Source organism: Oryctolagus cuniculus, chromosome 20, assembly GCF_964237555.1.
Source record: "Oryctolagus cuniculus chromosome 20, mOryCun1.1, whole genome shotgun sequence".
NCBI classification, from domain to species: domain Eukaryota; kingdom Metazoa; phylum Chordata; class Mammalia; order Lagomorpha; family Leporidae; genus Oryctolagus; species Oryctolagus cuniculus.
In genome coordinates, this window is record NC_091451.1 from 8709256 (window position 1) to 8734354 (window position 25099).

At 43.7% G+C, this 25099-nt stretch overlaps 1 protein-coding gene across 3 annotated transcripts; it reads left to right on the plus strand.

Moving 5' to 3' along the window:
- The first annotated feature begins 25 nt into the window (after positions 1 to 25).
- On the plus strand, positions 26 to 23427 carry SNAPC1 (small nuclear RNA activating complex polypeptide 1). Of its 3 annotated transcripts, none has more exons than XM_002719530.5 (10): positions 26 to 267; positions 3715 to 3874; positions 4020 to 4160; positions 4815 to 4919; positions 10711 to 10869; positions 12421 to 12483; positions 12812 to 12874; positions 14555 to 14705; positions 20388 to 20483; positions 21977 to 23427. In XM_002719530.5, the coding sequence occupies exons 1-10, from the start codon at positions 134 to 136 to the stop codon at positions 22009 to 22011; spliced, it is 1107 nt and encodes a 368-aa protein (XP_002719576.3). In that variant the 5' UTR covers positions 26 to 133; the 3' UTR covers positions 22012 to 23427. The 3 variants fall into 3 exon arrangements, with proteins under 3 accessions (XP_002719576.3, XP_069921167.1, XP_051682380.2); XM_070065066.1 differs by having other exon boundaries at positions 71 to 327; XM_051826420.2 differs by lacking the exon at positions 26 to 267 and adding an exon at positions 2108 to 2233.
- Positions 23428 to 25099: the final 1672 nt, after the last annotated feature.

The following is a 25099-nucleotide window of genomic DNA, read 5'->3' on the forward strand; positions in this document are numbered from 1 at the left end:
GGCGGAGCGAAAGGAGTCGACCAATACGCTCGGGAGCGCCGTGGCGTCACGCCGCAGGGGGCGGGGCGTCCGGCGTCGGTTTCCCGGGCGACTGCTTGGCGCGGGTCCGTGAGTGTCGCAGCTTCCTTGCGCCATGGCCATGGGGACGCCTCCGGGTCTGCAGACGGACTGCGAGGTGCTGCTCAGCCGCTTCCAGGAGACGAACAGCGTGGGCTTCGAGGGCTTCGCGGAGCTCTGGAGGAGCATGAAGTTTGCGACCGTCTTCTCGTAGGTGTTTGTGGCCCGCGGGCCGTGTGGAAAGGGGTGCCCTTGGCCTCCGTCTCCCAGGTCCGAGCGCCCCACTCTCCCGGTGCGCGCCCCCAGCCCCGTGGCACCCCGAGCCCTGCGGTCTCACCCCCCGTAGGGGCCTGTGGTCGCGAGGGACGCGGAGGCCAGGGTCTGAGCTGAGGGCAGGGGTCTGAGCTGAGGGCGGGGGTCGGAGCTGAGGCCGGGGGTCCGAGCTGAGGGCGGGGGTCCGAGCTGAGGCCGGGCGTCGGAGCTGAGGGCAGGGGTCGGAGCTGAGGGCAGGGGCCGGAGCTGAGGGCAGGGGCCGGAGCTGAGGGCAGGGGCCGGAGCTGAGGGCAGGGGTCGGAGCTGAGGCCGGAGGTCGGAGCTGAGGCCGGAGGTCGGAGCTGAGGCCGGGGGTCGGAGCTGAGGGCAGGGGCCGGAGCTGAGGGCGGGGGTCGGAGCTGAGGTCGGGGGTCGGAGCTGAGGTCGGGGGTCGGAGCTGAGGTCGGGGGTCGGAGCTGAGGCCGGAGGTCGGAGCTGAGGCCGGGGGTCGGAGCTGAGGGCAGGGGCCGGAGCTGAGGCCGGGGGTCGGAGCTGAGGGCGGGGGTCGGAGCTGAGGTCGGGGGTCGGAGCTGAGGCCGGGGGTCGGAGCTGAGGGCAGGGGTCGGAGCTGAGGGCAGGGGTCGGAGCTGAGGTCGGGGGTCGGAGCTGAGGCCGGGGGTCGGAGCTGAGGGCGGGGGTCGGAGCTGAGGGCGGGGGCCGGAGCTGAGGGCGGGGGCCGGAGCTGAGGGCAGGGGTCCGAGCTGAGGGCAGGGGTCGGAGCTGAGGCCGGGGGTCGGAGCTGAGGGCGGGGGTCGGAGCTGAGGGCAGGGGTCGGAGCTGAGGCCGGGGGTCGGAGCTGAGGCCGGGGGTCGGAGCTGAGGCCGGGGGTCGGAGCTGAGGCCGGGGGTCGGAGCTGAGGGCGGGGGTCGGAGCTGAGGGCAGGGGTCCGAGCTGAGGCCGGGGGTCCGAGCTGAGGCCGGAGGTCGGAGCTGAGGGCAGGGGTCCGAGCTGAGGCCGGGGGTCGGAGCTGAGGGCAGGGGTCGGAGCTGAGGTCGGGGGTCCGAGCTGAGGCCGGGGGTCCGAGCTGAGGGCAGGGGTCCGAGCTGAGGGCGGGGGTCCGAGCTGAGGCCGGGCGTCGGAGCTGAGGGCAGGGGTCGGAGCTGAGGGCAGGGGCCGGAGCTGAGGGCAGGGGTCGGAGCTGAGGCCGGAGGTCGGAGCTGAGGCCGGGGGTCGGAGCTGAGGGCAGGGGCCGGAGCTGAGGGCAGGGGTCCGAGCTGAGGGCAGGGGTCGGAGCTGAGGTCGGGGGTCGGAGCTGAGGCCGGGGGTCGGAGCTGAGGCCGGGGGTCGGAGCTGAGGGCGGGGGTCGGAGCTGAGGGCAGGGGCCGGAGCTGAGGGCAGGGGTCCGAGCTGAGGGCAGGGGTCTGAGCTGAGGCCGGAAGTCCGAGCAGGGGTCCCTGGTGCGGGGCAGGGAGGCCTCTCCCCAGGTGCTGCAGGTGCAGTCCCAGTCTTCCAGGCGCTTCCAGACTACTGTTCCCCTTAGCGTAACGTATACGATGTTAAAGAGTCTGAGTAAACGGCAGACTTCGTGATTAAAATCGTTCTGCTGCATAAGATATAAAAGCTCTCTTTTTTTCTTTCCTCGAAATAAATCAAAATAGGGCACGTGTATTGTACATCCTGGGCAACAAGTTGTTGTGTTTTTTAATGAGTAAAAATGCCATGCATTTATAGCTTAATTTATTCAATCCATAGCACACCTCTTAAAAGAAGGTATGTGTATCCTTGTTTTATAGATGAGAAAAGTGAGGTGTAGGAAGTTACAGTAATTTCTCTGAGGTTACACAACTGGTAGGTGGTGGAGCAGGGAGTGCAAGCTACCAGCCCAAGCCTTGATCTTGCTCTGAGCCCCCTCTACGGAAACGAGGTATGTCAGGAAATTTTTCCTAGGGCTGTCCCGATTTTTAGCTAATAGGGAAAACCTGACTCTTTATATTTGTGTAATGCATGAGTAAGAATCAGTTTTATCTGTTAAATAATACACTTGGAGAAATCTGAGCCAGGCCGGCGCCGTGGCTCACTAGGCTAATCCTCCGCCTGTGGCGCCAGCACCCTGGGTTCTAGTCCCAGTCGGGGCGCCGGTTCTGTCCCGGTTGCCTCTCTTCCAGTCCAGCTCTGCTGTGGCCTGGGAGTGCAGTGGAGGATGGCCCAGGTCTTTGGGCCCTGTACCCGCATGGGAAACCAGGAGGAAGCACCTGGCTCCTGGTTTCCGGCCAGCACAATGCGCCGGCCCTGGTGACCATTTGGGGAGTGAACCAATGGAAGGAAGACCTTTTTCTGTCTCTCTCTCGCTAACTCTGCCTGCCCAAAAAAAAGAAAAAAAAAAACCTTAGCCAAGGTTAAAACATAAATTTTTTTTATGCACTAATTTCAAGTCTTGTATAGAAACTGCCTAAAACATGCAAAAAAAAAATGCACCTTCCCTTTTTTTAGCATTCAACAATAATTATTATTTTAGTTATCCAAAAAACAGTATTATAATACTTTATAAAAATGTTAAGTTTTAAGCTACCATTATCCATTTTAAAAAGTGTGCTAGATAGAAGGCTGCTGTGCCAACTTTTCTGAGGCCTTCACTTTTTTAAAATGCAGTTTTAAGAAGGATTATTTTGATTTCTTTACGTTCTCGCTGATCTTCAGAGCTTTTGGTTAACTTGGCACAGCAACAGTTTTAGATTATTATGTCCACGGCAAATACATTTTCTGGTTATGACGTTGGTTACTTGATTGCCAAGAGAGCCTACTAGCTCTGTTGGATGCTTTGAGAAAGCTTTCTGGAGTGTGGTGGCACCTGCTCCTCCTCCTTGGGGAGAGGAGCTTTGCAGCAGATTACATTGTAACGTTTCTCAGACTTTTTGCTCAGCTTCCCAAGACAGGGAGGATTTGGGTCAAATCCCCGAGAGTGCAGGGGGAGCTTTCATTACATAGTAAATTCATAGTTCTTGCTGCTGTGACATAACCGTGGTTCTTTTGTTAGATATTTTCAGTACCTACCTACCCAGCCATTCATACTTTGAAACCCTTTCCTCTTTACTCTCCACTCTGGCTAGTAAAGCTCAGGTTTCTGGAAGCCACATGATACTCACCTGGTGGTCATACATGTCTCAGGGCTTGAATCATGAATGGATCAGGTATGGAATCCTCATCCAGTTATTGGACACTGTTGTTTAAAAAAATCTCAGGGGGCTTCAGGGAATGTATGTATGGATTTCAAAGTCGATTTTGCATCCAAATATATTTATAACCCATTTTTCCATGGAATTTTGAAAATACCCTCAGAAATACCTGTTCTGGCTTTTGTTCATCACTTTCTTACTTAGTGAGTCGTATTTTCTTTTTGTTTTCTAGTGGCAAAATGAGAAACTTAGAAAAGAACACGTTTACGAAAGAAGCGTTAGCTTTGGCGTGGCGATACTTTTTACCTCCCTACACCTTCCACATCAGGGTTGGTGGTTTATATCTGCTGTATGGATTCTATAACACCCAGTTGTGTCAACCAAAACAAAAGGTAATGTTTGGTGAATTGTTTTCCCCCAGATACCGTATTTTCAGTTTAAATTGCTCAAAATAAAAATGCTAACTTTTATATTACATTTGTGAAAAAGATTGACATTTCTTATCATGTTTATTTTTTAACCTCTTACTGGTTGCAGATCAGAGTTGCCCTAAGGGATTGGGATGAAGTTTTAAAATTTCAGCAAGATTTGATAAATGCACAACATTTTGATGCAGCTTACATTTTTCGGAAGCTACGCCAAGAGAAAGCATTTCACTTTACAGCAATGCCCAAATTGGTAAGTTGCCTAAAATTGTTTTTTCAAAATGAACAGTTTGGTTTCAGTTAAACAGATCAGTCTCCAGAAAACAGAAAGAATATTACAGTGTTCACAACTTAACAGTCTTAAAATAGAAGGGGAAATGTTTTATGATTATATTTTTCCCTGCAAACAAAATTCAGCATCTGCCTTAAAACAGTGTGTGTTGGGATGTCATAAACTAAGCATATAGCTATGAGAGGAAATTACATTTGGTATCATTTGTGTTTGCTCCTGCTTTTATGCAAACGTCAGAGGGATCACTGAGATAGGATCAGTGAGTTTCAATATGATAGTGAAAAGTTGAAACTATTAATAAAACTGTTATTAAAGCTATAAATAAAATCTGTTATTTCTTCAATCTTGTGACAGTTGAGACTCTGGTTAGTACTAGTTATGGTTCTGCCATTGGCTGGCTAATCCTGTAACTAATCTGAATCTCAACCGAATTTATAAGTATGTGGCATGGCATCTAAAGGGATAGCTTAGAAGTCTCATAGTCTTTGGAAAACCCATAGAGTCACTTGTATTTTATCTATATTTACTGACTGGCAATTTTTTTCTAGCTTATATTTTACACTTTAAAAAATCCCTTAAAGACATCCATTTTAAAAGACAATTGTTATCTTATAGCTGTCATATAGAATGAAGAAAAAAATTCAGCGAACTGAAGTTACAGAAGAATTTAAGGACACATCTGATCGTGTTATGAAACTTATCACTTCTGATGTATTAGAGGTCAGTTTGCTTTTGTGCTCTTGAAATTTTTACAGAATTATTGCCAACTGTGTGTTGAGCTTATCTACTGTAGGCTGACAATTTTTCTAATAATTTTAACCACTTGTAGAATGCTCTTTCTCTGAAGTATTAGAACATTTAACTGTATCAAGATTTGTAAGTCTTGAAGCAGGGTGAGAAAGAGACAGTTGTTATAAAACTGGGTTTGGACTCAGAATGGGTTCATTCAGACGCTGAAGCTGATATTTATGATTGATGTGGAATAGGTCGTAGAATAAGTGTTTCAGTTTTATATAATGTGCATTTATTTCCTAAGTTTCTTTTTACAACACTTATTTAAATTTTACTCAGTATTAAAAAATAGGCTATTTTTGTAAAGTAAACTTTTAACATCATAAGAGTTACGGTCTTAAAATGATTTTATGTGTAATATGTTTTAGTCCTTACTTGAGTTTTGTTTACTTTTGAGAAGAATCTTTCTTGTACGGGTAAGCAGTGGTAAGACACATACATGAGTGGAAAAGCCTTGTCCTGAGGTACAGACAGAGCCCCGCTGTAGGGGTGCAGCCTATAACCCTGCCCAGTGATATTGGGAAGGTAGACGAGGGGGTACCCAGGTTGAGTTTTTTTTTCTCTTTGAGGCTCATTAATATGAGGATTATAATTTTTATCCTGTTAGACGAATTGAAAGAGGTGATGTGTAAATCATGAGTGTGATCTATGTCATCCATGAATGAGGGATCAGATCTTTGATATTTGTTCATGGTCCTTTAGATGCCTCTTATGTTTGGGCATCAGCTGGTCAAGTTGTATCTATGATGCTTGTAATTCAAGTAGCAAATTGATCTTTGAAGTCATTCTGGGCTCTTTCTGTACAGTGAATTTATTTTTGAGCAAGGATTCTTAGTCTGAGTTCCTGGTATGTCCTTTGGATAGTTCTTGTATCTCCGCGGTCCCACTAAATCCCATGAAAATTTTTATCATGTATATGAGTATTTGTTAGGGCATGAGAGCATAACTATCCTGAGATTTTAAAAAGTGTTCATGCCGCTAAAAGGTTGAGAATTGCTCTCTTAGAAAGAAATTACTGTTTACTAAATGTTTGAAGGAACAGTATGTGCAAGAGGTTTTGTGCACATCATTTTACTCCTACAATATTCTTGAAAAAATTGTTTTTAACAATTAAAAAAATTTTTTTTTAATTTGAAAAACAGAGAAAGAAAGAACTCCCATCGGTTGGTTCATTGTGCAAATGCCCACAAAGGCCAGCTCAGGCTGGGACCAAAGCTCTGAGCCCTGTATGCAACCAAGGTCTCCTACAGGGGTAGCAAGGCCTTCTTTGCTTGAGGCATCACTGCTGCCTCCCACGTCTGCCTTGGTAGGAAGCTGGGGTCAGGTGCCTGAGCTGGGAATGAAAGCCTGGTACTCCAATGTTGGATGCAAGTATCTTAACCACAGACCAAATGCTCATTCCCAACAATTTTTAATTATTACTTTTTTAAAAAAATAGATGTTCTTATCCCTGATTTAAAATTGAGTAAGAGTGGGCATGGATGGCAAACAGGCTAAGCCACCACTTGGGACACCCACATCCCATTCAGAGCGCCTGGCTTCTAGTCCTGCCTCCATTTCCAATCCGGGTCTTTTCTAATGTGCAGCCTAGAAGGCAGAAGATGAAGGTGTAAGTACTTGGTTCCCGGCACCCACGTCGGACACTCAAATGGAGTTCCTGGCTCCCGGCCTTGGCCTGGCCCAGCCGCAGCTTTTGCAGGCATTTGGGGAGTGGACTATCAGAAGATGGAGTATCTCTCTATCTTTCTCTATTGCTTTGCCTTTCAAATAAATAAATATTTTTTAAAGTGGAGATGAAGAGATTAGAAAATAATGAAGCTAAGGTGCACATTCACTTCTGTAGTGCCTGTTTATTGGGCAGAACCTGTGTGGTCTTGGCTGAGATGGGGGTTAGAAATTTATCATTCACTGAAGATCTGAAATAGAACAAAAACTAAAGGGGTCAGTATTGTGACATAGTAGGTAAAGCCACCTTCTGCTACGCAGGCATCCCATACAGCACTGGTTCATGTCCCTTCTGCTCCACTTCCCACCTAGCTTTTGCTAATGGCCTGGGAAAAGCAGCAGAATATGTCCTGAGTGCTTGGGCCTCTGCTACCCACATGGGAGACCCAAATGAAGCTCCTGGCCTTTGCGGCCTTCTGGGGAGTGAACCAGTGAATGGAAGATCTCTCTGTCTGGCCTGCTCTCTGTAACTCTTTTGAAATAAATAAAGTCTTAAAAAAAGAAAGAAAGAAAACTAAGGTCTTTGTCCTCTAGCAGCTTAGTGAGGAGATGGAATGAAAGTAATAAAAATGTAGCCGGCGCCGTGGCTCAATAGGCTAATCCTCCACCTTGCGGCGCCGGCACACCGGGTTCTAGTCCCGGTCGGGGCGCCGGATTCTGTCCCGGTTGCCCCTCTTCCAGGCCAGCTCTCTGCTATGGCCAGGGAGTGCAGTGGAGGATGGCTCAGGTGCTTGGGCCCTGCACCCCATGGGAGACCAGGAAAAGCACCTGGATCCTGGCTCCTGCCATCGGATCAGCGCGGTGCGCCGGCTGCAGCGGCGGCCATTGGAGGGTGAACCAACGGCAAAGGAAGACCTTTCTCTCTGTCTCTCTCTCTCTCACTGTCCACTCTGCCTGTCAAAAATAAAAAAATAAAAAAAAAAAAAAAAAAGAAAGTAATAAAAATGCTTTACATAATAGAAATAATTTTCAGAGAGAGAGACAGTCACCAAGAAGTTTTAGAGATTAGAGACACGGTGTAAGGTATATGTTTAGGCTAGTTGGAGGGATCAGGGTTCCTGCTGTGGAGGTTGGAGGGTGCAAGATCAGTACCCCAGTGGAGAGATTAGCCTTGGACAAAAGGCGTATTTCTTCCTTGAAACCTGAGTGAAGCAGGTGAGAAAGGGTTCTTAGAATTCTTTGTGAGGATGAGAAACAGAAGACATACAGTAGGCCCAGTAGTGTGCACTTCAAGAGAGGACCTTGGGCTTCAGGGTACTGAGGGTTGAGAAAGCTTGGAACAGCCAGTGAGGAGAAGAGGCGGGAGGCTGCAGGGTACAGTAAGGATTTCCCAAGAAGTTAATCAGGATGTGGATCATGCAGACAGGGCCAAGGGTGTTCTAGAACAAGAGATCTTGAATTTTCTAAAAATATTTATTTTTTTATTTATGTGAGAGGCAGAGAGTGTGCGCCCATCAGCTGATTCTCTCAAGTGCCCTCAGTGGCCAAGGCTGAGCCAGGGCCAGAGCCAGGAGCCAGAAATGCAATCCAGGTCTTCCACATGATTGGCAAGATCCCAAATACTTGAGCCATCAGAGTTGCCTTCCAGGGGTGCGTTGGTTGAGGCTGGAGCAGGGAGTTGAACCCAGGCACTGGAACGGCCCACGAGCATCTGAACTGCTGGCTGAAGCACCTGCTCCCAAGATCTTACTCTCCCCCACGTTCTTGTGATGAAAAAGATGAACTTCGTTGTAATTTTTGATTGTTGACTAATTTGGTAGGAGAATGTTTATTAATAGTCTTTCAACATACCTTCTAATACTTTATAATTTATGGGCGGTTTCAGGAAACAGTGCTGGGGTAATGCACCAAAGACGCTTTCATAGGGTGATTGGAGGGGAGGGTCAGAAGGATCGGGCTGTGAAATGCCAAATGCTCGTGAGCTTCTAGCCTGGAGGGCCTGTGTGAGTCATCCTGGCTTGCAGGAGTTGGGAGCTTTTTCTCTGCAAGTGGCCATTTGCATTTTTATAACATCATTCATGAGCCATACAAAATTATCAACTCAAAAATTAGCCTGCTATAAATCTCAATTTCCAGTCCTACCTATGGTTGCCTTGGCAGGGCCAGATTAAATGCTTTCCCTTTTATGACCTGTGGGCTGGATGTTCCCCACCCGACTAGTGTCTTAGCTCAGCACAGATCTGCAGAACCGTGTTCTAAGAATAAACTATTGAACCAAAACATCTGAATTCTGATTTAGCCCTGCTGTTTAAATATGACCTTGAGAAAATCACTTTATTTCTATATGTCTCTCTCTCTTTTTTTTTTTTTTTTTGAATGTTTATTTATTTATTTGAAAGAGGCAGACAGAACTTTTCCATATGCTGCTTAACTCTCCAAATACCCTCCCAACAACTGGGACTACCCAGGCCAAAGCCAGCAGCCAGAAACAGAATCCAGCTCTCCTCCATTTATACAATTACAGTAATGGTCCTTATGTGTTGAGCACTCTCTGTGTGCCAGAAATTATGCTAGATTTTTTTAATATGTTACCTTAAGAGTAACATATTCCATACTAATTCTATAGAGGTGCTATTTTCCCTATTTTAAATGCAAGGAAATGGATTTTCAGAAAAGTTAAGTAGTTTGCATCAGATAAGGTACAGACACTGGACTTAAGTGTCCACCTCTGTCAGATCCAAAGTCCATGCACTTTCATGTCTCTTTCTTTTAATTCTGTAACATGCTACAACATTTCACCTGTGTAGGCAGGGGATTTTGTAACATTGCTTCATTTTATAGAGATGTGGAACATGATTCTCATCTAGCAAGGGACAGAACTCAGGCTCAGAACCAGGCCCAGCTGGTGATCCTTCCCATGTTGTACGGCCTGTAGTGAAATAGCAGCTCAGCACTTGTTAGGAGTAGGGCCTCTCCCTGTTTGGATGCTGTTCTCTCCTAGCAGGTCCTGCACGTTTGAGCATTGACCACTACTGAGCAATTTCTGATAGTTTCAGAAGTGTCAGTGCCATCGAAATCTACTAGAAACGAACTGAGTAGTCTAACTTGGGGATGACTCACAGGGTGCAGTGGCCCTCTGTGATGGAGGTGACAGCCTTTCTGTGCTTGCCTTAGAGCCTGATCCCGGTGCAGATCTGTGGCTTCTTAGCTCTGCAGCATGCTGTCTTTCTCCCCACACAGCTGATTGCCCTTTTGCCTGGACATGTCTGCTGGAGGAAGGTCTGTTCACTAGGTGATGCCACAGATGGTATTATAAACCACCTTCTATTTCTTTTCATCCTGAATCTTATTACTCATGTAATGATGGAACTTATGGTGACAGGCATATAGGCTTTGGGGTTTCCATGGAGGGTTGGATGAGTTATTTTATTAGAATCTCCAGCACAGCATAGAGAGCTATGTAAATATTTTTGATGTGACAATTTGATGTAAAAATGTTCAGTAATGATATTTAATGGTATGTTATAGTGTAATGATTTTTGTTATATCCTGGAGTGCAATCTGTGTTAAGCTAACCTGGTACTTCTCCATAGTAGTGTATCTGAGTTAATGTATGTTGAGTTGAATTCAGTGAATTACCTTTGGAAAGCAGTCCTTTATTACTACAGTTGTACTTAAAAAAAATTTTGCTGTCCTGTGCCTTCGGGGCATGTGGCTTTTGGACCACCTGCTCCATGCGTCCTGGTATACATGTTCCACCACGTGGCTGGCTCATGGTACTCAGTATGAATCGAGATTTCCCTCTCTCTTTTAGATAGGGCCCTCACTCGCCTATGTATTTCTCTCACCAAATAAAAGCTTACAGCTAATATATATATATATATATATATACACAGTTGTGTGCCTTTTCTTGCACAATTTTATTGTTTTCAGTACACGGTAGAGCAGCATTCCCTGTCAGCTCACAGCCACTTAGGAAGGTGATTGGATTCTGCATTGACTTTACCTTTTTCTCCTTAAAAGTTGAAATAAAGGACTCATCTTTTCACATTAGGAAATGCTGAATGTTCATGATCATTATCAGAAGATGAAACGTAAGATTTTAGCTGATAACTCCCTGCAAGAAAAGGCCATCAGCTTGATAAAGGATGATTTTTTTGACACGATTAAGAACATAGTTTTGGAGCATCAGCAGTGGCAGGAAGACAGGAAGGTAAGCAGCTGCGTTGCTTGATGCCTCCCCTTGTACTGTGCGCTAGTGTGAGGCCGTGGGTGGTCACGTTGCAGACAGCATTGTTTAGCGGCCACTTTAGAAAGCATGTTCGGGGGAGCTAAAAGTTGGAGGTTTTGCCCCTCACCAGCTATATGACGGCATAGAGCCTTCTAAGTGGAGTGAGTACACGTGGATTTTGTAAAATAGTTATATGAGAGACAGAGTGCTCCTGCCCACTGGTTCACACCCCCAAATGCCTGCAAAGGCAGAACTGGCCGGGCTCTTCAGTGTGGGATGCAGGCGTCTTAACCACCAGGTGAAATACTCTTCCCTCTATTTTTAAAGAGAAATAATAATATACCACAGATTTTTTAAAACCTGTGCAACTTAGCATCCTCCTGAGGTTGCACTCTGGCAGTCTTTGGGCTAGGATGTGTTTGGCACAGTGTTGATCTACCATTTAAAAATTTCGAATTAATTACCAGTACTTCTCTTACAAAGCAGGAGGGCTGGTGACACTGGTCCTACTCTCCTGCCTGTGGTCTCTCTCATATGACGGGGCATGTGTTTCTGTGTTCCCAGAGTCCCTGCCTGCTGTGGTTTGTTCATTTCCAAGTCTCCTCAACACGACTTTTCAGTTTAGTTTTCTGATTCAGGTGTACTCAGGAGAGCCTGCCCGTCCTCCACGTTAGCCTTTTCAGCCGGAGACGGCCTTGCTGAATTTCCGCACCATCTTATGTTAGTAAATGCTAGTTGGAAAAAATAAAAGCAAAAGATAAGCAGTTTTCGAGTACTTACTCTGTCTGATAATGTGTTAATGTTTTCCCAAGTGCTCAGAAGCCAGTATATATTATCTTTCAGAAAGATGTGTTGCCACTTTTTGGCTCTCCTGTATATATAAAGGACACTGGCTCAAAACTTAATTTTAGGAACAATTAACAAGAAAAGCAATAGGTGATGACAGGTCTTGGGAACAAGGAAGTGATTTGATAATTAATAGTCTATTTAAATAAGAGTACATTTTGGAACATCATAATTCTGCGCCCACCGCAGTGCGCCGGCTGCGGCAGCCATTGGAGGGTGAACCAACAGCAAAAGGAAGACCTTTCTCTCTGTCTCTCTCTCTCACTGTCCACTCTGCCTGTCAAAAAAAAAAAAAAAAGGAACATCATAATTCCTTAAGTGTACTAATAGGTTACACAAATGATCTAGGCCTTCAATGTAAAAACCTGCATTTTCTTTAATAGATAAACTGTCTTCATTGGGCATGACTAAAACCTCTGAAAACCTGAAAGAAAGGAAAATGAACCAGTTTCTTTAGTGCCACATGTAGTGCATGCTGTCTCATTAATTAGGAGGTTTCAGATACGTTATTGCTGAGTTAGCTGTGATCCAAATGTCAGCGGTGAACCTTGCAATAAAAATGGGTAGCATGCTTTTCAGTAATTAAAAGTAACTGATTCTCACTGTTCTGAAATTGATTTGCAGTTAATGGAATAATTGTATGTGCATATATGTGTGTATATTTAAATAACATTTTTGCTCTTTCAGAATCCACCCCTGAAACCTAAAGATGGAGAAGAAACAAGGGAGGAGCGTTCACAAGAGACAGAGGTCAGAAAACTTCGCTGTGTGCTTGCTTACAGGGCACTGGTCTGTGTAGCTGTGATTCTGCGTGCTAAGCTGAATGACCCTGTGCAGTATTACAATAAATATCAGGGAAAATTCTGAAGCTTGGGTAGTGTAAATCTCCAGGAGCTACAGGGGTGATGTCATAGCAGGTGCTGTGTCTGCCAGAGAATATTGTCTGTGTCCAAGAAGTGTTTCTTTTCCCTGCCTTCAGTTGCAGATCTTACTTCTGATAATAAATACTTCAGTATTCATAATTTCATCTAAGGTTTGCATGACTTACCTTTTTTCTTTCTGTTTATTTTACTTCCAGAGATGTGAAAGGGCAGAATCATTAGCAAAAATAAAATCCAAGGCCTTTTCGTTTGTTGTTCAGGTAAGTTATTTCTTCAGTAAGGTACTTTGGAAATTCTCTGGATGCTTTTAGTCACATTTTAGTTTTTCTTCAAAGTCATACATGTATGTAGTCCTAAAAATCAAATACCATAGAGTGCATATATCCCAGCCATCCCCCTCTTTGCTATGTCCCTCACCTTTGTTCCAAACATTGTAATGCATCCATTTGCAGCTTTTCTGTTTTTGCTGTTGTTTCTGGTATTTGTCTGAAATTTTGATGCCATTTTTGCTCATTAGCTTGGCACTTCTAGTGAATTTCCTGAAATCCTCTGGTTCTCAGGAATTTTTTTGTTTCTTTTTCTTTCTTTTTTTTTTTTAAATGAAACATTTTCTTGTGTAGTTGAGGTTTTTGTTTGTTTGTTTTTTAATATTTATTTGTTAATTTGAAAGGCAGAGTTACAGAGAGGCAGAGGCAGAGACACGGAGATCTTCCATCTGCTGGTTTACTCCCCAGATGGCCACAACTGCCAGAGCTAGGCCAATCTGAAGCCAGGAGTCAGGAACTTCTCCCACGCAGGTGCAGGGGTCCAAGTGCTTGGGCCATCTTCCACTGCTTTCCCAGGCCATAGCAAAGAGCTAGATCAGAAGAGGAGCAACCGGAACTTGAACCAGCACCTATATGGGATGCCGGCGCCACAGGCGCAGGCTTAACCCACTATGCCACAGCGCTGGCCCCTAATATAGTCTTGATTTTATGAAGTCTTTTAATCATTTAAAGGATTAAATTATAACCTATAAATTGTGTGTCATTGCATTGTTGTGAGTTTTGCCTTTATTGAAGTACAGTTAACATGTAATAAGTGGTTGCTTTTCAAGAACAGTTAACAGTGTACCACTTACATGACATTAACTGCAGCTCTTTGCTTTGGATAATGCATTGCCTGCTCTGTCTAAACCCTCCTTTGCTACCTGGCCTCAGGCACAGCATCTTGAGGACTGTCCTTCTACTTCTCACCGATTAGGTTGTTTTCATCGCCTTAAAGGGCCATTTATGACAGCTCCCATCTTAAATGTTCCAGGCTTAAGTTTCAATGGAAAGAGAATTTTTCCTTTTTAATATGAGGGGTGTTCAAAAAGTTCATGGAAAATATGTATGAGAAACTTGCCTGGAATTCAAAAAATTTATACAAAATTAAACTTCTCTCTCTTTCTCTCTTTTATTTTCAAATTAATTTATTTGAAAGAGTTACAAAGAGAGAGGTCTTCCATCCACTGGTTCACTCCCCAAATGACAGTGACAGACAGGGCTGGGCCAGGCCAAAACCAGGAGCCTGGAACTGCATCCAGGTCTCCCACATGAGTGCAGGGGCCATGCCCTTGGGCCATCTTCCATTGCTTTCCCAGCACATTAGCAGGAAACTGAATTAGAAGTGGAGCAGCCAAGACTTGACCCAGCACCTTCAGGCATGCTGGCTTCGCAGGCAATGGCTTAACCAGCTGCACCACAACAGCAGCACCTAAGCTTGTCTCTCAATTCCACTTTCCACAGATTTCTGAAGTACTCTCCTGTTTAAACAGTTCTAAAACAGAGTTCCATTTGCAGTGATACAGATTTACCAAAATACTGTAAATCCTTTCCTGTTTTGCTTCTCTCTGCATTATGTACCCATTGGATTCATCTTGTAATTCCCTGTGGTCAATTGAATTTCTAACTCTGAAGGCATCGAAGTCAAGGAGGCATCGTCAGGTGAAACTCGACTCTTCTGACTCCGATTCTGCATCAAATCCAGGACAGACCCAAGCAGCTAAGAAGAAAAGAAGCAGACAGACATTGAAATCAGCAGGAAAGAAGGCGCCCTCCAGGAACAAAGGTAAGCTTTTATAGTCTTCCTAAGACTCAGCCTGGGAGAATGGGTCTTAGCGTCAGTTCCCCTCATCCTGATTGCTTTCTTAAGGATTACAGACTTGTTTGAGAATATGGTGAGATTTAATATCAAAATTAAGTTTCTCTTAGATTCTGGACTCTTGTTGCTGAAAGTGACCTTTAGAGTCATTTCACATTCCTTTCATGAGTGATGACATTTAGGCCCATACAGATTAAATAACTTGTCCAGAGTGACGCAGCTCAATCATTGCAGAATTTATCTAGAATTATCCAGTATAATTATTAGTTTTGTGTATGAATCAAGCTTATGTATAGAGCAGTGTGTGGTAAATAATGCATTGTATCAATCATATTTTTCCTTATCTGGATTAATTAAGGTATCCCTGCTTTTTTGAAACATTGTACCTATAAAACTACCTTTGCTATTTGGTTCTTTTTTTTTTTTTTTAAGATTTATTTATTTTTACTTGAAAGAGTTACACAGAGGAGAGGCAGAGAGAGAGAGAGAGAGAGAGGTCTTCCATCCGCTGGTTCACTCCCCAATTGGCCACAACGGCCGGAGTTGAGCCGATCCGAAGCCAGGAGCCAGGAGCTTCTTCCAGGTCTCCCACTTGGGTGTAGGGGCCCAGAGACTTGGGCCAACTTTCTACTGCTGTCCCAGGCCATGGCAGAGAGCTGGATCAGAAGTGGAGCATCCAGGTCTCGAACCAGCACCCATATGGGATGCCAGCACTGCAGGCGACTGGCTCCTGCTATTTGGTTCTTAAAGGAATGACTGTATATTTCAATAGTTGTACTTTTATAAATTCTGTAAGAAGTATAAATCGTGCATAGAATTAGAATTTGGCTAACAAGGTTAGGTGAAAAACAGTATTAGAAACATTAGTAATCGTTTAACACCTAATACAAAACAAATTCCCAGCCACTGCAGGAGTATGTGGAGATCAGCTACAGTCTTGGAACACGTGTTTCCCTATATTGAGTGGGGGAGGGGAATGGAATCCCTTTAATATACGCCAGATATGACTAAGTGCTGTAGCAGAGCCTTCAAGTGCGTTGCAAATTCAGAGGAGGAGATGCAGTAGTCGTTAAGGGTGCTCAAGAGAGACACTAAAAGAACAATTTTTACATTTTGCAAAGCTAGCAGTAATTTTGAAGAAACTTGTTAGACTAAACTCACTTATAAGTATTTCCGAAATCATTCCAGCTCTTATATTGTCAAAAAGAACCCCATAAAGCAAGACAGCCTGATTGAGTGCACTCATTCCAGCATGCAAGCATGGTGCAATTATTTGGAATGTGGTAATATAGTTTACCATATAAGCAGCATCAAGCAGGAAATGGGAATTCATTTAAATAATCACCAGAGGTGACATTTCATAGGATCAGCTTACACGCTTGATTTTAAAAAGGACAAAGTCCTCAGAATCGGGATCATCGAGCTGTTTCTGTAGCAGGACACATAGTAAGCTTTGTGCGCTTTGTGGGCCACGCGGTGTCTTGACAACTGCTCTACTGTTGTAGTGAGATCATGGTTATAAACAATGCAGAAACACAGAGTGTAGCTGTGCTCCAGTTGGTGAGGCCATAGTTTGTCAAGCCCGGCCCTACATAAAAGAAATAGATTATTTCTTTAATTTTGAAGCTGTGTGTACATGTGTGTGTTTAAAATTGCTCTTGAGGGGAGTTGATAGTTGTGGCATAGCAGGTAAATATGTTGGCTGCGACTACAGAATCCCACAGGGGCACTGGTTCGAGTCCCAGCTGTTCTATTTTCAAGGCCTAGGAAAGCAACAGAGGATGGCCCAAGTACTTGGGCCCCTGCCACCCACGTAGTAGACCCAGATGCAGCTCCTGGTTTCGACTTGGTCCAACCTTGGACATTGCAGCCATCTGGGGAATGAACCAACAGATAGAAGATCTCTCTCTTACTCTCTACAACTCTGCCTTTCAAATACATTTTTTAAAAAAATCTTAAAAAAAATTGCTCCTGAAAAGCTAATCAGCATAATCAGAAGAATGGAGTGAGATGTGATATGATGGAGGGGCTATGAAATTATTGTGAGAGGCGAGGACTCATTTCATGCCTAAAAAAATACTTAAAGAGAATTTGCTGGAAAACTATCACAATTTGGTAAGAAAGATGTATCACTATAGGCTTTACACAGATTCAGAATAAATATGCCAGTACTGGATAGCTAAATAAAATGGGTAAATTTCTTAACCAACATAAGTTTAAGAGAAACAAAGTGAAATAAACTAATGTCTGCTATGTAATATGAACTCCCTAAAGGCTTTACCAAATGTTTAAGAAGGGAAATTAGCAATCCTATATAGATTCCTCCAGAAAATATAAGTGAGAATACTTTCTAGCTGATTGACATTATCAAAAAAGAAAACTAAAGATCAATATCCCCATGAATATACCTGCAAAAATCTTTAGTAAATATTTCAAACTGAATTTAACAGTACATTTAAATGGAAAGTATATTATGAGCAACCAGAATTTGTCACAGGTGTATAGGCTGGTTTAAAATAAGAAACTAAAGCAATGTGATTCATCATCTTGACGGAGTAAAGAACAACAACATAATCATCTCGAGCTGTAGACAGAATACTTGAAAAAATCCAGTATGATTAAAAAAAAAACAACAACAAATTAGACAGGAACTTTTCTCATCCTCATCAAGGACATGTGTGATAAACCACAGCTACCATCACACTCAATGGTGGAACAGTGCTTTTCCCGTAAAACTAAGAATGTAGTCTCATTACTTCTAATAAAGGTTACACTGGAGCTGTTAGCCTCCAGTAGAGTAAGGCAAGCAAAGGAGAAATTAATGTTCAGATTGGAAAGGAAGAAACAATACTCTGTTTTCCAATGAAATTACTCATAGAAAATTCCCCAAATTCTACAAAAGAGCTAGCAGAACTAATAATTGAATTTAGCAAGGTCAGCAGGTACAGGGTTGGGGCATCACCTGCAATCTGGCATCCCTTATGGGTGCTGGTTCAAGTCCCAGCTGCTCCACTTCTGATCCAGCTCTCTGCTGTGGCCTGGGAAAGCAGAAGATGGCCCAAGTTCTTGGGCCCCTGCACGCATATGGGAGACCTGGAAGAAGCTCCTGGCTCCTGGCTTCAGATCGTTAAGAATGGCCATTTGCCATCAAAGAAGGAGGTACCTTTCTCTGAAGGGAGGAGAGAACTTCCACTTTGACTATGACCTTGTCTAAATAAGATCAAAGTCAGTAAACTGAAAAGGCTTCCATAGCCTTGGCAACTCATGACTAGAGCCTAGGGAGATTACTGACACCATAAACAAGAGTGTCAAATTGTTAAGTCAACAACAGGAGTCACTGTGCACTTACTCCTCATGTAGGATCTCTGTCCTTAATGTGTTGTTCAATGTGAATTAATGCTATAACTAGTACTGAAACAGTATTTTACACTTTATGTTCTGTGTGAGTGCAAACTGATGAAATCTTTACTTAATATATACTAAATTGATCTTCTGTATATAAAGATAATTGAAAATGAATCTTGATGTGAATGGGATAGGAGAGGGAGCGGGAGGTGGGAGGGAAGTTTGGGGGGGAGAAGGCCATTGTAATCCATAAACTGTACTTTGGAAGTTTATATTTACCAAATAAAAGTTTAAAAAAAAAAGAATGGCCATTTGGGGAGTGAACCAGCAGATGGAAGACCTCTTTCTTTCTCTCTGCCTCTCTGTAACTGCTTTTCAAATAAATAAATAAATCTTTAACGAAAAAAAGTACAGGATTAACATTTCTCTATAGTAACAATGAACAACTGAAAATTGAGAAATCTTAAAAAAAAAAAGTACAGTAACACCAAAACTGCAAATCATTTTGGTATGTAGGTAAAATGTGCAGAATCTGTATGCCAAAAACTATAAAATAATGAAAGAAATCAGAGACCTAAAAATGCAGAGACATAGTCTTCTTGATTGGAAGACCGAATATTAAGCTGTCGATTATTCCCAAATTATTCTATAGAGTCAGTGCATTCATAGTTTTAAAAAGAAAAGCAATGGTTATTTGTGTAAATTAACAAGCTGATTAAGTATTGATGGAAATAAAGAGGAAATAGAGGGATCGGCCCTGTGGCATAGCTGGTAAACACTGCTGCCTGTGGTGCCAGCATCCCATATGGATGCCAGTTCAAGTCCTTGCTGCTCTGCTTCTGATCCAGCTCCCTGCTGATGTGTCTGGAAGAGCAGCAGAAGATGGCCCAAATTCATGGGCCCTTGCTCCCACGTGGGAGACCCAGATGGGGCTCCCGAATCCTGACTCTGCTCTGGAAAAGAGTTCTGGAAAGTAATTTTGGAGCTACTGTCTGAAAAGATAGGCGCATCTTACTATTCATCTCTATTTTTGGCATTTTATTCATTCACAAAATCTGTTACCCCTTGATGATTCCAACATACATAAGTCAGAAAGTGTGAACTTAAGAAAAACTTAAGTCTCCTATGTTGACAGGTACCTGTTAGCACATCTATTCTATGAAGATTGTGTTTTAAAATAGTTGAATCAATATCTGGTTATTTAGTAAATATTTGTTGAGGCCCCACTGTATGTTAGGCTATTTTATATACTGTGATCCATCATGGAAATGAACCAGAATCTGTCCTTGTAACACTTACATACCAGCAGACAGAGGTAGACCAGAAAGACACAAATTAATACACAGATTGGTGGCAAATGTGTTATAGAGAAGAAAGACACATCATAAAGACTACAGTGAGTGTGCATGGGGGTTGCATTCAGGATGTTGTGCCAAATGCACCCATAAGTCAGTGGTATTTGATACTTTGACTGGTATTTCTCTAGGCAACAGAAGTGGATATAGAAAACCCTGTGTTTTTGGAAATGCAAAGTCAATGGCAAATTATGACTAGAAAAATTTATCTCATAGAGATGTGGTGACAAAAGAAAGTTGCCTGTAGTGCCTGCACCCTGGGTTCTAGTCCCAGTTGGGGCGCCGGATTCTGTCCTGGTTGCTCCTCTTCCAGTCCAGCTCTCTGCTGTGGCCAGGAAGGCAGTGGAGGATGGCCCAAGTGCTTGGGCCCTGCACCCCATGGGAGACCAGGAGGAAGCACCTGGCTCCTGGCTTCGGATCAGTGCGGTGCGCTGGCCATAGTGGCCATTAGGGCAGTGAACCAACAGAAGGAAGACCTTTGTCTCTTTCTCTCACTGTCTAACTCTGCCTGTTAATTTAAAAAAAATAAAGTTACCTGTAATCAAAAAAAAACCCAGGATGTTCAACTTTAAAATTGCATTTACGGTTATTTAGTTGGATAAAGTTGAAGTAACACACGTTATTTCCTGATGTCCACAGTTATAACCCCTATTGTATGTGGTGAAGGTTGAATTCGTTGTCTGTATTTGGCTAATTTTGTTCCATCTCTTTTTCTCTGTTTATTTCAGTAGAATTTGAGACTGTTTTCAAGCAAAGATACAAATATTTGAAATTTTTAAAAGACATGTATTCTAAATGCATATTTCTATTTACCATCAATTTTAATTTTTAGTTTAAATTTCCAATTTTTATGTTGTGATTATGACACTATTTGTGTAAATGTTTTCTCAAAAGTTATTATTCTATTTTCATATAAAATCATTTTCCAACTATTTTAAATCATTTCCAGGCCATGAGCGGAGCACACGTAAGGAGGAGAAGTCTTTACGTCTGAGCATGCCTGTCATTAAAGAAGAGGAGGAGAATGGAAGCTGCAGTGAACAAGGTACAGAGGGAACTTTAGGGAAGCCTGCCCCATGGAGCAGGCTGGCTGAGGCCCCGTGTGAGCCCGGCGGCTGTCCCGGGTCCCCGTGATCCTGTGCTCTTGGCTCACGGGGGACTTCCTGTGTGGATGGCACCATCAGTGAGGACACTTCCCGTGAACAGAGCTGCGAGTGAATGGGAGTGGATTCCCACGAGGGGTTGTGCAACGTCATCTTTTCAGAGAGAGCAGTCCCTCCCTCTGTGCGGATGGTCCCTGCCCGGCACTCTCTTCCAGGAGTCTGTTTCTTTTCCTTCTGAAATCGTTCCCTGTTCCTGCGTTCCCCTGGGTTTCTTGTTGGAAGGGTCTATTTCTTCTCATGGATTTCATGGTTTTTACTTGCATTTCCTTCTTTGATGATCAGTGACCTTTAGATTCACAGCTCTCTCTAGGGACAGCTATTTGGGTGTTGGGCTTTGCACTGCTCTGGTAGCCAGACAGATATGTGGTACTCATACTTTGGATAACATTTTCAGGTTTCATCGGAATGAACTTGACATCCTCATTTCTGTCTCTTAGCACTGGCCTAGATGCTTTTCCAGTCTGGCATAGTGGGTCCATGCCAGCTCCAGGGAGTGTGCACTTAGTGAAACAACCTCATAAGTTAGTAAGCAGGGGGCCGGCACCATGGCTCACTTGGTTAATCCTCCACCTCTGGTGCCAGCATCCCATGTGGGCGCCGGGTTCTAGTTCTGGTTGCTCCTCTTCCAGGCCAGCTCTCTGCTGTGGCCCGGGAAGGCAGTGGAGGATGGCCCAAGTCTTTGGGCCCCTGCACCCTCATGGGAGACCAGAAGGAAGCACCTGGCTCCTGGCTTTGGATTGGCGCCACACTGGCCATAGCAGCCATTTGGGGGCTGAACCAACGGAAGGAAGACCTTTCTCTGTCTCTCTCTGTGTCTAACTCTATCTGTCAAATAAATAAGTTAGTAAGCAGGATTTAGGATGCGTGAGATCACTGATTCAATAGATTGCCACATCTGTAAGATCTCAATCTTACTATCCCAGTGGAGATAGCAAGTATTAAACTACACATCATTTTCAAGGAAAAAATTAAACGTGAGAGGACATTAAAACATTCACGGAAAAGTAGAGTTAAAAGATAAGTTGGCTCAAGTGATTGGGTTCCCGCCACTGAACCTGAATGGAGTTCCCAGGTCCCGGCTTCAGGCTGACCTAATCTCTTGTGTTTAGTGCACATGGGCACTCTCTCTGTATGTCTCTCTGTCTCTGCCCCTCCAATAAATAAAGTCTTTTAATTCACATTTTCCATGAAATTATTGAAGATGCTTCATAAATGAATATGTCAGTTTCTAAAATTCTTACTGGAATTTTGCTGTGAGAGCATACCCGTGTGTTATATCAGTTAAATTTTTATGTAGTTTGAATGCATACTATCATGTAAGTGTCAGTTATTTTTTTTAATGGATGCGTCATTCTTCTTCATTTGATGTCTTTAGAGTTCACCGTGCCCAAGAGGAGAAGAAGATACTGAGTAACAGCTTGGTGTGCAGGGGAGGGCGTTGTGGCACAGCGTCGCACTTGGGACACCCACATCTCATTCACGGACTGCTGATTCGAGTCCTGGCTGCTTCGCTTCTGATCCAGCTCCCTGCTGATGTGCCCGGGAAGCAGCAGAGGATGGCTTAAGAACTTGAGTTCCTGTCACACACCTGGGAGACCAGATGGAGTTCCTGGCTCTTGGCTTCACTGACCTAGCTCTGGCTGTTGTAGCTATTTGGGAAGTAAATAAGCAAATGTAAGATCTCTCTCCCTCTCCCTCCATCCCTCCCTCCCTCTCCCTCTCTCTCTCTCAATTGTGTGTGTGTATGTATCTGTCTCCTCTGTCCCTCTGACTTTCAAATAATAAACAAACCTCTCATTTAGAAAAACAGCATGGTGTGAAGTTTTTAATTTTGAGCTATCTGACAGGAAAAGATATTTATTTTCTGCATTGAAGAAGACTGCCAGTATTAAAAAGTATTCTTCTGGGAGACTGTAGGTTATTTCTTTGAAATAGCAAAAACTTAACACTGTTATAAAGTGTGAAAGGTTAGAAAGTAACAATTTACTGTGAAATTTAATATTTAATAAATGGAGATTTAGTTAAATTATACATGGAGATAAAATATATATTTAGAATGCAATAGATACATTATTTATAGATTAGTATTTATCTTTTGGTAATACTGTACTGTCTTAATAAACACTGGCATTTGTATCTGAAACCTCTTTTCTTAAAAAGTTAATGTCTATCTGTTACATGTAAGTGACTATTTTGTGTGGACACTGACAGTGTGTTTGCTGATGTGTATTTGCCATTTTGTATAATGTGTGGTAACGTTCTATAAGTTTTTGCCTTATTTGCTCTGTTTTTTAAGATGTCAAACTTTATGTAATTGACAGAAAGTTCATAACACATTTTCTACTTCTGCAGTTATCCTTTATTGTTTTCAAGCTCCACTTAATATGTATGTACGTATGCATGTCAGAACAGACAAATGAATGTTTGCGTCCATATATACTGGGATGTCGTAAGATTTGTCAGTAAATTGTGTACGTACAGTACCTGCACACTGATTATCTTCAGTCAGTCCTTTCTAAGATGAGCACAGGAAAAATGACAGTCTCCTGAATGTGCCTCTGCTAATTTCTCATCTAGACATTTGAATGGAGGTTGCATGAGCCATGTGGAATTGCTGTCAGTAGCAGTCGTCTCCATATCACATGGTTGCTCAGCCTCTCTTATATGCCATTTTCCAGCGTTATTTATAAAATTCAGGAATTTAATCTCTGGGTTGAAATTTAATCCAAATCTGCCAATGTCCTGTGATTGAAAATATGTGATAGCACTGTATATAATCTTAAAATACTAACATTTGGCCCAAATAAAAAGATTTACTAAAATGCATGCCATCACATTATGTATTATTTAGCCTCAGATGTTCCTCATGGGTTTCATTGAAGTTGATCAGCGTGTTTGTTGGGCAGTGTGTAAGGCTGGAGCATTTGGAGTAGATGCACTATTGGCTACTGTATGCCAGGTTATTTGCTAGAACTTTTCATTGTACAGCTAATACAGTGAGTCGTGCTCTGTTTTTCCACAACATCACATACACAATACATGGTGTCATTTCACTTGTGCAAGAGGAAACACTTCATCTTGGTTTTCGTTTGCATGACTACGATGGGATCCTGTAGTAAGCACACACAGGTCCCATCTTGCCCAATGCCCCTTTCTCTGAGTACCTTAAAGGTGGCACTAAGTATAAATGGATGCACAGTATTCAATAGGATCCAATACTCCCAGTCTCTAAACCCCAAAGAGCTTGCGTGTTTGCAGGATACACAGATGTACTATTTGAAAGTCCAAAGGAAAAGCAATGAACCAACTTGTGGGCAAAGACTCTCATTAAGAGATTTCTCAGAACAGTGAGATAATAGGGAAATGCATGGGCAACTTTACCTAAATGGTACAAAGTTGTTTTACTGACTTGTCCAGAAGCATTAAGAATTGTATAATGCAGGACTGGCGCTGTGGCACAGCGGGTTAAAGCCCTGGCCTGAAACGCCAGCATCCCATATGGGCGCTGGTTCTAGTCCCAGCTGCTCCTCTTCCCATCCACCTCTGCTATGGTCTGGAAAGCAGTAGAAGATGACCCAAGTCCTTGGGCCCCTGCACCCACGTGGGAGTCCCAGAGGAAGCTCCTGGCTCCTGGCTTTGGATCGTTGGGGCCATCTGGGGAGTGAACCAGCAGATGGAAGACCTCTGTCTGTCTCTGCCTCTCTGTAACTCTATCAAATAAATAAAATAAATCTTAAACAAAATTGTATAATGCAAAGATCTGAACATTAAACTTAAACGTAATTACAGCTGGAAAGTGTAAGCTTTGAAAAAGACCATGCATGCCATGGAAACCAAAGTGATTATTGTTACTTAATGGGGGACTTGTGAATTGATTTTCCTAAGTCACAGTAGTTGAAAGCTTATGAGTTTACACAGGTCCTGAGATTGATTTGAGATCAGGCTGTCGTGGCTCAGCTGACAAGAAGATTCACACGCAGAGGAAATTGCAAAACCATTAATTGAGGTATCTTTTGAAATGAACCGTATTGGTGGAAAGATATTTTGGTTTGACATAAAGAGCCTGTGGAAATCCGCATAGCTACTGATGCCTTCCAAGATCACCCTTGATTCTGGAATTGTGGTTTGAACAATGCTTACTCTTTCAAAGGCATTGAGAGAGCCTGTGGGTGCTTAGCTGTTCAGTTTTCCACTTACTTTTTTTTTTAATTTTTTGACAGGCAGAGTGGACAGTGAGAGAGAGAGACAGAGAGAAAGGTCTTCCTTTGCCGTTGGTTCACCCTCCAATGGCCACCGTGGCCGGCGCGCTGCGGCCGGCACACTGCGCTGATCCGATGGCAGGAGCCAGGTGCTTCTCCTGGTCTCCCATGTGGGTGCAGGGCCCAAGCACTTGGGCCATCTTCCACTGCACTCCCTGGCCACAGCAGAGAGCTGGCCTGGAAGGGACAACCTGGACAGAATCTGGCGCCCCGACTGGGACTAGAACCCAGTGTGCCGG